At 41.8% G+C, this 13896-nt stretch overlaps 1 protein-coding gene across 3 annotated transcripts; it reads left to right on the plus strand.

The window, feature by feature from the left end:
* The first annotated feature begins 223 nt into the window (after positions 1-223).
* On the plus strand, positions 224-13896 carry LOC121957737 (polyhomeotic-like protein 1). Of its 3 annotated transcripts, none has more exons than XM_042506486.1 (15): positions 224-353; positions 1979-2106; positions 3893-4009; positions 5614-5685; positions 6454-6582; positions 7278-7436; positions 7536-7611; positions 7762-8744; positions 9858-9993; positions 10102-10274; positions 10961-11051; positions 11613-11700; positions 12269-12488; positions 13217-13424; positions 13530-13896. In XM_042506486.1, the coding sequence occupies exons 2-15, from the start codon at positions 1984-1986 to the stop codon at positions 13679-13681; spliced, it is 2727 nt and encodes a 908-aa protein (XP_042362420.1). In that variant the 5' UTR covers positions 224-353; positions 1979-1983; the 3' UTR covers positions 13682-13896. The 3 variants fall into 3 exon arrangements, with proteins under 3 accessions (XP_042362420.1, XP_042362422.1, XP_042362421.1); XM_042506488.1 differs by having other exon boundaries at positions 3893-4003; XM_042506487.1 differs by having other exon boundaries at positions 1982-2106.

The raw sequence follows: 13896 nt of genomic DNA on the forward strand, positions 1-13896 counted from the left end.
TAGATCAAAATCCGAGTTCATGTAAATAAGAGGGGTCCTGAGGTCCTGTTTGGGGTCCCGTGAAAGTCTCGGTCCGGCCCTGAACGGACTCTCTCTCCGTCCGGCTGCTCCGTCATCCCGTCGCGCCGGAAAAGGCAGAGCAGAGGAAAAAGGAGGCGTTGCCCTCCAACAACAACCATCAGCTGCAAATTTATGCAAAACAGTAAAAGCGGAGCTGCGGCTGCTGCGGCCGTCCTGCAAAGCGACAGAAAACAGCAGCAACAAGCAGCTCCAGAGGCCGGCGAGCCGCCCGGAGCCGCTCTGCAGCCGGCAGCCGGTGCAGGAGGAGGCTGAGAAACCCGGACCCGGTGACGGTAAGCACGGACCGAGAGCCCCGCGAACGAGCCAGACAGCAGCAGCGGCTAACGGGATGCTAGGAGGAGTAGCCTCCGGTGGATCCAGTGTTGACTGGTCTGAAACATGGAGGCAGCTAGCTGCTGGCTAACAGCGGCTCTGAGTGTGTTTCTCTGTCTGAGCATGATTACAGCTGCAGGGGAGATTTCTGCAGGATGCTAGCAGTGCTGGGACAGGCTCGTGTGTGTGTGTGTGTGTGAGAGTGTGTGCGTGCGCGCGCGTGCCCTGTGTGGAGAGGGGTAATAAAGATGCTGCAGGGATGAAATAGATACATTAGAGCTAAAAAGGCATGTAGTCCAGATGTCATGCAAGAAAGAAGAAATATACATATAAAGATAAAAAAGAAACAGTGTTAATTTAAAAAAAAATCTCAATAAATCTGCTTAAGATTAACAATGAAAGATGCAATCTGCAGGACCTCTTTAACAAATCCTCATCAGGTTTGGGGGGATTTAAGCATTGTTTTTGGAAAACAAAAGATAAAATGGAAAGGGAAAAGTATTGAGTCAGTCATACCAAATATATGATTTTTGGTTTGATATTTAAAGTGTTTGTTCTTTTAAAAGCATGTGTCAGGTGAAAAGTCACAAGAAGTTGTACAGATTTTTAGAGCTGCAAGGATAAGTCAATTAGTTGTCAGCTATTAAATTAATCACCAACTAATGTGATAATTGATTAAACCCTTTAAGTAATTAAAGAAAACAAAGCCCACTTTTTTCTGATTTCTTTACTCCTCTATGACAATACTGTTGAGTTGTGCACAAAACAAGAGGCTTTAAGGGAAACACTGATTGACTTTTGTCTTTTTTCTTTCTTTTTTTTTTTTTTTTTTTACCATTTTGTGATGATTTATTAACTAAACAACAGATTAGTCAACAATGAAAACAGTCATTAGTTGCAGTCGAAGTACTATGGTTTATCGACAGAATGCTGGTGTAGCATTTTTTATTGTAAAATGTATTGTTTTGGAATATTTAATACAATATTTATAAACATGCATTCAGAATTCTCCAGTTTGATGATTTCCAATGAATTTATAGGCCTATGTATGTGAAATTCTTAAAAGTAAATTTGTAAGTCTTTAGAGAAAAACTAGTTTGAAATATTGCACATTTTATAGATTAATTGTTTAGTTATTCTTTTCATGTGTAATAATAACTTTTTATTTAAAAGCCTTTCTTGTCCATATGTAGTTTAATGTAGTGTAACGTTTACAGTTTTCTGTGTTTTAACAGAGTTCAGAGTCCAGTCTCCATCTTTAGAGTCTGTACTACAAGAGAGTAGTTGTTTATGCATTACTGAATTATTTACAATGTGATGCAGAAAAATGTTCAGATTTAAAGATGTTGAAAGTGTCTGTTGAAAACACGAGTCTCAAAGTGATCGTATCAGCGGGACGAGTGTGCATCAGTCAGAGTTAACATCAGCCTCCAGTGAAGTATTGAGTCTGAGCTGCACAGCGTCAACTCTGTGAAGAACTGTGTTTATCAGAAACACTGACGGCTGCTTTTTCATCAGCTGGCCTCTCACAGAGGAAGTGTGTGTCTCAGTGTTTGACTGATGGACGTCTCCTCTGTCTCCTCAGCAGCCATGGAGACGGACGGTGAGCAGAACCAGCAGGGGGCCTCCACCAATGGGAGCGCTGCATCTGGGACGAGCTCCCGCCCCTCTCCCATGAATTCCATGTCTCTGTATGAAAGACAAGCGGTGCAGGTAGGTGTGTGTGTGTGTGTGTGTGTGTGTGTGTGTGTGTGTGTGTGTGTGTGTGTGTGTGTGTTTGTTTGTTTTTCAGCTGTCAAACACTTTGTTTATAGTTTACAGGCGTTTGGTGTTTTTCTGGGTCATGAAGGTGTAAAATAAAAGCAATTGTGGCAAATTATGATTCTTTGGCTGAATGCAAAGCCGATTAGTACAAATATTCACTGTTTATTTAAAGTACGTAATAATAATAATAACTTAATTTATATAGCACCTTTAAAAACAGTTGTTTACAAAGTGCTTTGACAGACAAGGCAAAAGCAGGAACTCAGGGAAAAATAAAAATAGACAACAATCAAGCCAAACAGAGAAAGCAAAAAGGCCGGAACGAAATACTTATACAAAGGTCAACAAGAATAAAGCAGTTTTTTTAGTAGTTTTGTAGAAAATATAAAAAAATAAATGCAACAAAAGACGATAAAAAATTATAAAAAGAGGAAATCCAACAAGATGAGACGACGTGTCTGTAATTGAGTGAGAGTTTATGCTGTAAGTGTCTCTTCCATGAGTTTGTAGGTTAAAACTAAAATTACTATAAATGTATTAAATTCAACCAGCAATTCAATTCAATTTTATTTCAGTTCAGTTTAATACAAGGTGCTTGACAATAAAAAGAGATTTACAAAGAAAAACCTATAAAAAATAAACACAGTCCAAATACAATATAACAAATAACACAATAAAAATAAGAGATACAAAGCTATTACAGTTTTGAGAACACATAAAATAATACAAGATGTTGTTGTTGTTTTTTCCATTCTGGTCCCTTTTTATTTTCTGTGCTCATCAGCATAGTTACCTTAAAGGGAAGACTTTATAATTATTAAAGAACTAAAACAAGAGTACTCACTAAAACCAGGAACTGAGGAAACACTACCATAGGTGAGGTAGGCTAAAACCTATAAATTATTGATATAATATTAATAATAAGTAAATAAATAAATACAACACTCTAAATACTAGATACAAGGTAAATGAAAGGATAAAGGCACAAATAATAACAGATAAAAATGTTAATAGTAATAAAACAATAGTAAAAAAAAAAAAAAAAACGACTAAAATGTGTAAATAAATAAATAGTAAAAGCTCAGTTAAAAGCCAAATTAAAAAGGTAGGTTTTGAGTGATTGAAGAGTAAATGAAGCTTTTTTTGTGTATAAGTGAGATTAGAAGGTTGCGCCTGTTTGTCTTTATTTTTTGTGATTTATATGTGAGCCGATGGACAGAAAGTGATGGAGAGAGTGAGAGAAACAGGGGGGTGAAGAAAGAGATTGAGTCGTGCGGTTTGATGGAGGCTCTGTGTAATTTTCCCAGGCTTGTGACACCCAGCACAGCCATCTGTCTTTGTCACCCGGCACACACTAATCCATCCCGCCGCGCTCGCTTTCATCTCTCAACTTATTACAGTACGAGCCTCTGCTCATACATCAGGCAGCTGGCAGGAGGCTTTGCACTCTGCATCCCTCCCTCGCTGCCCTCCTTTCTCTTACTCCGCTTCCTTTTTTCTCTCATTTTTCACGGCGCTGAACTTCCTTTCTCCTCCACCTCTTCACATTTTTTCTCATTTCTCTTGTTTTTCTGCTGTCATCTTCTCCATCTCCCTTTTCTCTTTTATCGTCTTTTAGTCCTTCCTTCCTGCTTCCTCTCTGTCTCTTCCTCATGTCCTCCTTTCTCTCTCTTATCTCTTTCTCCGTTTGCTGCCCCTCGATTTTTTCATTGGTGTGGTCTCCTCCTCCCTGCAGGCCCTGCAGGCGCTACAGAGGCAGCCCAATGCAGCCCAGTACTTCCAGCAGCTGATGCTGCAGCAGCAGATCAATAACGCCCAGCTGCAGAACCTGGCAGCTGTGCAACAGGTAAAGGTGTGTGGATGTTTTCTCATTTATACGTTTGCCAAAACATGTCAAAAACTGTGCCAAGTCCATTTATCTAAGAGTTTCAGAAGGGATATTTTTTCATACAAAGTTAGAATTAAAAACCAGGGGAATCACAGAAAAATAAAATGAAACAGCAACATCCCTAAAACTGTATTCACACCTAAGAAGGCTTTGCAGCGAAAATGCCACTCAACCCATTTATGTCAATTTGGATAATCCGTTTTTTGCTGTGGCAGTGGGGTCGCAGAGGATGCCGAAAAAAGAAAAAAAAAGCAGCGGTATGCTGCGAAAAGTCAAAATAGGATCTACTTTTGGAAAAATGCTCACCCTGCAGTGGCCAGTCACTGGATATCTCTGATATATTGTCCCATTAATAATTGTGGTACACAATATCATTGTCATTTTGAGAATATATTTATACTATAATACCATAAGAAACACCAGTAAATATGTACAAGAAAGTTATATAAAATGGTAGTACCTTTATAGGAGTAGACCCAAATTACTCAAATTAAAAATATTCAGATATAATTATTAAAATTTGGCCACAAAAACAAAACCAAGTGATGCCTTTTGCGACTAATAGACTGTCTGGACAGTGGGCTGCCGTTGGCTCCCGGGGATGGACAGCTGTTTGCTGGAGGAGTTATGGAGCGAAGGATGAAGTTGTTGGAGAGTAAAACTAAAGATGTCAGACTTTTTTTGCTCATTTGCAAGTTAACGACTATCAGGACTTTGCCTTCTCCACTTCAAAAGTGCAGCTGCAGGCTACCGGTAGCAAATATATGAATCCTAACATAGTAAAGGGATGTCCCGCCTTACTCTGCCTCTGATTGGCTTACCATGACATGCTTACCTTGACCCCAACCAAACCCATTTTTGGCTAAACAAATCCAACCAGTGAAGGCACCAATCAGGAAATACCTGTCTCTTAAATATTATAGTGAGTAAAAGAAATAACTGTATCAACAAGCTTATGTTCACTTTTGTTCAAAGGAGAGTCCTTGCTTTGTTGTGTGTGTGTGTGTGTGTGTGTGTGTGTGTGTGTGTGTGTGTGTGTGCGCATTAAAGGCACTACAGTAATGATAATCAAAAAAATCATATAGATATTTGAAGACAACATGAACAGTCTTCCCAAAGACAAATACTGAGTCGCTGAGACGGGGAGACTGGTTTTCTATGTTTGGTCTCCACCCTACATTCCCCCACAAATTAAGCCATTTAAGTGACACTCCCACACCATCACACCACCCTGCGGTTAATCGCTGCACTGCCTGATTTGGTGTGTATTCACCCTAATAAACCTGACCTACAAAAGCACAAAAAAAACCCAAAATTTGCTATGTGCACGCAGTCAAAATAATATATTTGTGACCAAAACAAAGAGCCCCGTTTGGCAGCGATTACAGCATTGCACTAAAAACTGACTGCTTCCACCTCGGCTCCTAAACTCCTCCAGCAGCTTGGAGTTGTACTCAGCATTTTGGACTCACAGTGATTCATTCAACAGTGAGACAGCCTCTGCAAACATCCCACTTATGATTTTGTTTGGAGTAGACTGAAACCTAAATCTCCTCTTTCCCTCCCAGGCTACTCTGGCTGCGAGTCGACAGTCGAGTCCTTCCAGCAGCAGCTCCTCTCAAACCACCAGCACCACAGCTGTATGTACCGCGTTCACTCTCTGTCACTTACAAAACGAAGAAAAGTGTTTAAAAAATACATACATTCAGACTTCAAAGTCATGTATTTAGGCTATATCTGCCCCGAAGTAAAAGGTGTAGGCAAATACTTAATGGTGCTAACCAGAAGATGATGACGATGCATTTTGGTCCTACCATAAATAACTGGATAAATGTGTCAATCAAGATTTACATGATGGAAAGGGTTACTTTCTCTTTGTACCAAGGAATGGAGATTTTTTGTACGGCTCTGGGAGAATGGGTAGAATATGTTGGGCCTCTGAGACCTGACTTTGTTTGGGATGGAACTTTCTTAGCTTTTTTTATTTATTCTATCTAGCATTTTTATTTTATTTTAATTTATTAATTTAATTTTATTTTTTTTTATTTTTACTTTATTTTACTTTATTTGGGTTTTCTATACCTCTCTGGAATGTATTTAAAAAAAAGAAAAGTGAAATGTTTTATTGACAGATGTTGGCTGAGTCATAGATGAAGGCGAGACCTTTAAGAGGTCATGGGACTGTTTTTGCTCACAGCGTTGCTGGGACACCGATGACCCAAATGTATGGCTAAAACTGCTAAATGTTTATTTTGGCTGTTGTAAAAATGTGCATTTATCACTGGCTTTTTGATGTATAATTACAGATCATAATATTGTCTGTCTGTTTGTTTACATTCAAATAAATAAAAACTTAAATTAAAAAAAAAATACATTATCTAAACTGAAGTCCCTCTATTATTTGACAGGCCAGTGTAACATCTGGATCGGGATCTTCAACCAGCAGCCGGCCCATGGGCGCCCCGGCAACGTCCACAATCAGCCAGTCAGTGCTGCTGAGTGGGACGGCAGGCGGGCAGGGACAAATGTACCTGAGGGTGAGTTTTACCATCATTTTTAGAGGATCACATTTTGGTTTTAATTTTATCCTAACTTTAAGGTCCATAGTTAACACGTTAATTTTTTTTAATCACATCAATCACCAGTCAACATTTCCATCTTTAGGATTCTGTACCGGGCAAAGTTATAAAGCTATGCAATGATATTGGTATTATAACATGAGGACTTGAGGAATCCAGTGGTACCAACCATATCATGCTAGCTTCTCAGAAAAGAGCGGCAATAATGTTACAAAGTTTAGCTAAATTATGGCAATGGAAAAACAGCATGGCCCTTTAACAGGAGTCTCTTGACCTCTGACCTCGAGATATCTGAATAAAAGTGGATTCTGTGGTTACTCATGAGTTTCCCCTTTACAGACATGCCCATTTTATGCTAGTCCAGTGCAGCTTTTTTTGGTCATTTGTTTCCCTTGTTGTCGCTTGATAAAATGGACTTCAAAACTGTTTTGAAATGCAAAATAATCTAATTGAGAACAAGTGATTAAAAAGTACAATTAGTCGGGATTAGCTATAGAAATTCAGCGATTCATAACAAAAAAAGTCACTTGACAGCCCTAATATCAAGCTTTTAAGTATACAGCAGCTCCATAAAGTAGACTAAAGACACCCAGTTTTATACCTCACACCACAGCTGAGTCAGATTCTGTGTGTTTTTAATGTTCGTCCTGCAGGTCAACCGCTCCCTGAGGGCCCCCATCTCCTCGCAGCTCATCTTTATGCCCAGCAACCCAGCAACTGCTGCCGTGGCGACAGTCACCCAGCAGCCACAGGCTCAGCAACAGGAAGTGACACCGACTTCCTCTTCCAGCAGCCAATCAGACAACGACCAGGTTTGTGGAATTAATGAGCTGATTATTTCAGGATCGTGACTTTGTGTCGCTGATTTCTTGTCGCTAATTTGAATTTGCATGTCCTCGCACTGTGTCCAGGTACAGAATCTGGCCATGCGAGGTGTTTCCAGTCCCAAAGGCGTAAAGACTGAAGCCCCAGAGAGGAGTGACTCAGGTAGGGAGGAAGAAGCCTGAAATTGCTTCTGTTTGTGAACAAGTTCTTTGAGTTCCTTTTCTTTGTATACGATGCTAACTTGCAAATGGGAGCTACTGTCCCTTTAAGAGTCATTAATGTTGGTATGTGATTATTTTCTTGTCTTTTCAGCAGCGTACTCTCTGGTCCAGCCCTCCCACCAGTCAAACTCCCAGTCCCCCACTAAGCCCAGCCAGCCACAGCACCAGCCGCCCCACATCAAAATCCCCACGTACCCTCAGCCCACCAACCTCAAAGCCCACCCCTCCTCCTCCTCTGGTGCTTCCTCCTCCACATCCTCCACCTCCTCCATCCCTCTCTCCCAGCTCCTGCTTCACGGCACCCGGACTCTCACCACAGGAACCACAGCTCCCACTGCAGCGCATACTCTGGTTCTAACGTCCAGCGCAGCATCCCAGGCCCACGGGTATCCTGTCGGCACGGCGACCATCAAACCGGCAGTGAACGCTCAGACCCTGGTGGTCCAGCCGCTGCAAAAAACCTCTATAAGCGCAGAGAAATCAGGCCACGGTAATGGACCCATCCCTATCCAACCCAAAACCCTGCAGGGACTCCGCCTGCCGCTGCAGCTGCCTTCTAGGAACCCGCCTCCCATCCTGCCCGCCCCGCCACCCGCCAGCAGCTCCGCCCAGCCTGCCCAGCCACCGCACATCCCTGTCCAGATCGTTGGGGCACGGCAGAGCACATTGGGAAACACCCAGGCTCTGGCTCTGGCCCGGGGCAGCTGCTGCCAGGACGGAGCCGCCGTCCTCAGCAGCTCGTCCAGCCTGCTCACCATGGTGGCGTCCATCGCTTCCAGGGAGGGCGGCGTCGTGGGTAGAGGGGTGGGGCTTAAGACACTTCAGTCACCCCAGGAGGCGCCCCCACTGGCTCAGGTCTCTCAGGTGCATCCGCAGGCCAATCAGAGTTCTGGACATAGTCAGAATGGACCACTGGCTTCAAGCCCCGCCTCCTCCCAGGCCCCCGCCGTTTCCTCTCCTCCCGCCTCGATGTCTCGCTCCTCCCTCTCCCTCCCCCTGGCGACAGAGGAGCAGAGAGGAGCGCCAGCTGGTGTCACCACTAATGGAGACTCATCAGGAAGTCAGACACCACAGGTCAGCTGATTCAGAGTGTTGTTTGTAAATGAAGTATCTTTCTAAGTTTTGAAAATGTATTTATTTATTGATTGATTTGAGACATTGTAATTTAATGAAATTCCAATACAGATCTTGAAACTGATTTGCTCCACTGAGACTTTATAGCCATTGCTAATTTTCAGGTACTGTCTCCAGTTGAGCTTTTACATGTATAGTGTAATAAAATAAAATTTAAATAAATTATATTAAATAAAATAAAATCAATTCAATTTAACTCGAATTGAAATTAATTTAGTTTAATTTAATTTAATTTAATTTAATTTCACCACAGTTACAATCATCCCGATTCCCAGCTTTAATTTTTGCTCTCTCTGAGTACATTTTTATTCCCTCTGAGACAAACTTTTGATGTTTGGCTGTATAAATAAAAGTACTGCGCTTCACTTCTTGTGCAGATCATACACAGTTGCTACAGTTCAACCCAAAACAAATTCAACACAAGCCGAGTCCTTCAATCCTGATTTAATTAATTATAACAGTACTTTATTTAACTTTACAGTAACAATACTCTATTTAACTTTATACTTTACTTGATTTATTACTATAACAGTATTTTATTAAACTTTATTATAACAGTAGTTTATGTAACTTTATTTTATGACAGTAGCTACTTTTTTTGTAACTTTTCATCATGTAATAATTTCATATTTTAGTAGTTTACAGTAGTTTGGAGGAGATTTCAAAATACTGAGATATTTATTGTGTATTGTAATATAACCTAAAAAATATTGTAATATTATTTTAAAGCCAAGTCGCACAGCCCTACACAGGGACGATTTTACAGCCGAGTGTGAAGCAGTTGGGATGAGAGTCAACTCCTCATAATCTGAGGCCGTGACTGAGCCCTCTGGGTTGGGAGAAAGTTACTGCCCAAACTAAAGGTGTTGAAGTATCTCGGGTCTTGTGCACGAGTGATGGTAAAGTGGAGCGTGAGATGGACAAAGCGTTCAGTTAACTAATCCGTCGACATTCCAGCGCTCACCTATGATCATGAGCTGTGAGTGGTGACACTTTCTGTAGCCGCTCTTTTGTCTCTTCATCTGTTTAAACTGATTTATTTTTTATTTTTAGGGAAAGCAGTTGACTGGCTCACTAAAAAGAAAATCAGACTCCAATTCAGCCAATGACGAAGACGGCCCCTCCCCTCCGCGGCTCCAGCCAGTCAGAGATCACGCCTCAGCACTTCCGACCAATCCCATCGAAGCAGGTAACGTCTCAGAAACATGTAAAACTCCAAGGTTATGGATGTGACTGTAACACAATATTTACTTTAATTTACGGCTTCTCTATTTTCTCCTCCTCGCCGCCCCTCCAGGCTCCGGTGCTCCTCCTCCAGCCTCCTCCTTGCCCTCCCCGGTGCTGTCAGTTTCCCGTGGCGTGTGCGGCCAGGGGGAGAGAGCGCCTCCCCCTCAAGCTGTGGTCAAACCGAGCGTCCTCACACACCTCATAGAGGGCTTCGTCATCCAGGAGGGGGCAGAGCCTTTCCCTGTGAGTACTTGGGATTTGTCATTTCAAATACACATTTTAAAGGGGTAGTTTGAGGTTGTATGGGGTATTTACTAGAAAGTCAAAAAGTGACAAAGCAGCCTAATACGTTATGAGGCTAATACCGAACAGAAACATTGTGTGCAATAGTCAATCTTCCACCATCTCTTCCTCTCTCTGCAAAACACCCTCTCAAACACAAACAGGTACACACCTTGGATACCCCTGCAGCGTTGCTTGTATCTGTCCTCAACTCTGTGTTGTGCTCTGACTGGCTGTAGCTTGCTAACAAAGTTTCCAACTCCAAATATATTCAGCCTGCTATAGTTATCTGGGGAGTGTCTGTGAAGCATCTTTGAACAGTTTACACATAGTGCTTATGCGATCTCTGCCTCTGATTTGGGGCTTTTGTCTAGGAGCTCCAAAAACTGTCAGCAAGTGGAAAATCAGTGTGAAAGTCATGTAGTGTGAACTTGGCATAGCTTCTGTGGCAGTAATCCTGTCTGATTCTCCAAACTGGAGGTGTGGCAGCCGCTATCTAAATGTATGAAATACGACTATGACTAAGTACCTCATAAAAACCCCACACAAAAAATCCAAATGTTCTCTTTAAGCCTGAGACTCATGAATGACTCTGGTCTGCTGCTCACCAACCTTTTCTTTTATTTCTTTTTGTGATTGATTGACAGGTATGTGGTTCATTAAAGGACTCGGCTGGTGAGGATTTAACCAACGACAGTCCGGACACAAACCAATCAGAGACTGTTACAACAGCGACAGGTAACAGTCAAAGTCCTCTACAAGTACTGCTGCCTTCCACAAGAATATTGCCTTATAAGGAACCTTAGTTTGACGACAGTACAAAGTGACCCTCGTCTGAACCGTGTTTGTCCAAGCTGAGCCACAAGAACGCTCCGAGGTTTTAATTACAGCCTTTGAGCTGGGAGTTTCCACCTAAGACTGTGACTGAAGGCGGCAATGAGAGCTCAGTGAAATACCATCGCAGTCCTCTTTTCTCAGTGTGGTGTGAGGATGTAGAATGAGGAAAACACACTCAAGTTCTTGCTTCTGAAGAACTCTTTTTGAAGAAAAGGTTTGAACCTTTATAGAAGGTTCTGCCAGGAACCAAAAAGGGGTTTTCTATGGCTACAAGCTAAAAGACCCAATATAGTTCTAGTAAGCACTTTTATTTTTAGGGGTGTACATTTTTTGTGTGTTTGTGGATTTTCTGATGCAACATTATAGTTGTGCACACAAAACATATGGATTAATGTACAAATAGTTGAAATTATTTACACATCTGCTTCTGTTGTTCTTGTTTTCTTCTTTTTCTCCCCTCAGTGCTGAAGTGTGAGTACTGTAAAAACTTCGCTCCCGCCAGCCAGTTCAGAGGCACCAAAAGGTTCTGCTCCATGACTTGTGCTAAGAGGTACTTCAACATGCATGAAATATAATATATGCAGCAGAAGCCATCTTAGAAACAAAGTGCACCAATGAGAGCTGCAGCCACAGCCGCCTCATCTCGCTCACATTTTAAAAACACAAATAATTGTAGAAATTTTCTCACAAACCCATGATTTGAGAAAAAAAGTTTGGATTCTCAGGTGGCTACAGCTGCATATTTCAGAGCATGTATGTTTTTTGTTCTCATGTTTTATTCTTTTTTTGAATTTAGCGATACACTTCATCCACTTTTCTCTACAAAAATGGCATGTCTGTTTTCATGTTTAAATGCAGTTCAGTCCAGTTATGTTTTTCTCTTTGAATTTGCTCCATATTAAACTGTATGTATTATGTTGTATACGTTTCACGATGTAAACAATGCACTGTCTGCATTGTTTTGAATTTTGCATTTTCTTCTCTTGCTTTGCATTCGTTTCTTTGCCCACTACCTGCGTATGGATTAAATACCGCGTATGGTGCAAAGAGATGAAAACTGTATGTGTTGCTCGTCTTGGCTTCAGTACCGTATATGTCACTCTTTGTCTACGATACAGTATGTATTGGTTCCCCAGGTACAACGTCAGCTTCAGGCAGCACTTCTGCGTGCGGCAGGGTCAAGGTCAAGGTCAGGATCGTGCTGCAGATCAGGATCAAGCCCAGGGACACCTCTCCAACTCAGACGAGGAGGGAGGGATCACCAGGCGGAGGGTCCCGCGCAGGACCAGCTCAGAAATAGCCAGTGCCAAGATAGCAGGCAGACCCATACCTGTCAAGGTGAGAAGGAGTCACATGTTTTATTTTTTATTTAAGAGATTTTGGTGTTGGACGAATTGGCCGAAATGCAGGTTAATATTTAAGTGGGTCGAACAGAAAGCTTTGACTTGCTCATAGCTTAAACAAATTGGCTTGATGTCTTGGGCAGAAGGCAATGTGCAACAAAAAACTCCAAGAGAAATAAGTAAATGCTTCAGTCCCCCATCTGTCAAAGCCACCAAACTCCATTAATTCTTGAGAGACCTGGTTTGATGTCTTAAAATAAAAAGTAGGTAAAAGGAAATGAACAACTTAAGAAAAAAATGACCCAATTTCCAATTTTTTATTTTTTTTTGCATTTTTTACAAAATGTTGTACAAGAAAACTACCTGAAAGCTGTGGGAAAACCCAAAGAAAAATGAGTTAGAACCCCCAAAAAGAATTGACCTTAGACATAAAGTGCCTAAAAAATATAATAATAATAATAATAATAATAATAATAATAATAATAATAATAATAATAATAATAATAATTCTGTTAAATAATTTAAAATATATTATATAATAATTACAAACAACATTTTTTGGGGGTGGGGGTAATATTTCAATTATTAATCTTTTTATTGCATATTTTTTAGGTAATTTCTTATGAAGTTGCTTGTTTTATTTTCATGTTTTGAAAGAAATGTGCTCAGCTTTCAAAGGGTTAATGCCTTGCTCATGTGTTACTCGGCTTCTCCTCCCCACAGTGCCGTTCAGAGTCCAGCCATTCAGACGAGGAGTCCAGTGGAGAGGAGGACGAAGACGACCCCATGTCCCTCTCGCCCGCCTCCTCAGCCTCCTGCCACCAGCCGCCTCCTCCGCTCCAGACGGAGAGTTCTGCACCCAGCTGCCTGCCTGCGAGCCCCGCCCAGTGGAGCGTGGAGGACGTGTCGCAGTTTATTTCCACGCTACAAGGTCAGAAGATCTTTACAATAATCAATCTTTTACAATATCTCCCTTCTCCTTCCTCTTTGTTTTTTATTATCCATTTTTCTTTCTTTCTTTATGTTCTTTCCTCAGGCTGTGAGGAGCTCGCCCCTCAGTTCCTGTCGCAGGAGATTGATGGACAGGCCCTGCTGCTGCTGAAAGAGGAGCACCTCATGTCCACCATGAACATCAAGCTCGGTCCTGCCCTCAAGATCTGCGCCCACATTAACAACCTGAGAGACTGAAGATGCCAGTGTTTCCATAAATGTTCAAAGTCAAGCCCTGGGCATTTACCCCCAACTCCTGCTCCGCACCCAGGTCAGACACGGAGCCGGTCCCTGAGCAGCCAGAGTCCTGCAGGTGAATGTAGGAGGTACAGTTCTCTTTCAAAGCCAAGCCAAGCTCTAAGTACGGCTGCAGCACTTGAATCTGTTGTTGATTTGTTCACTTCGGAGCACAT

Source organism: Plectropomus leopardus, chromosome 18 (assembly GCF_008729295.1).
Source record: "Plectropomus leopardus isolate mb chromosome 18, YSFRI_Pleo_2.0, whole genome shotgun sequence".
Taxonomy (NCBI): domain Eukaryota; kingdom Metazoa; phylum Chordata; class Actinopteri; order Perciformes; family Serranidae; genus Plectropomus; species Plectropomus leopardus.

Excerpts from the sequence above, each read along its gene's own strand:
- LOC121957737 (XM_042506486.1), top strand. The coding sequence starts at position 1,984 with ATGGAGACGGACGGTGAGCAGAACCAGCAGGGGGCCTCCACCAATGGG. Across the intron at positions 5,686-6,453 it reads AAACCACCAGCACCACAGCT|GCCAGTGTAACATCTGGATC; the intron begins GTATGTACCGCG and ends ATTATTTGACAG. Across the intron at positions 10,275-10,960 it reads AGGGGGCAGAGCCTTTCCCT|GTATGTGGTTCATTAAAGGA; the intron begins GTGAGTACTTGG and ends ATTGATTGACAG.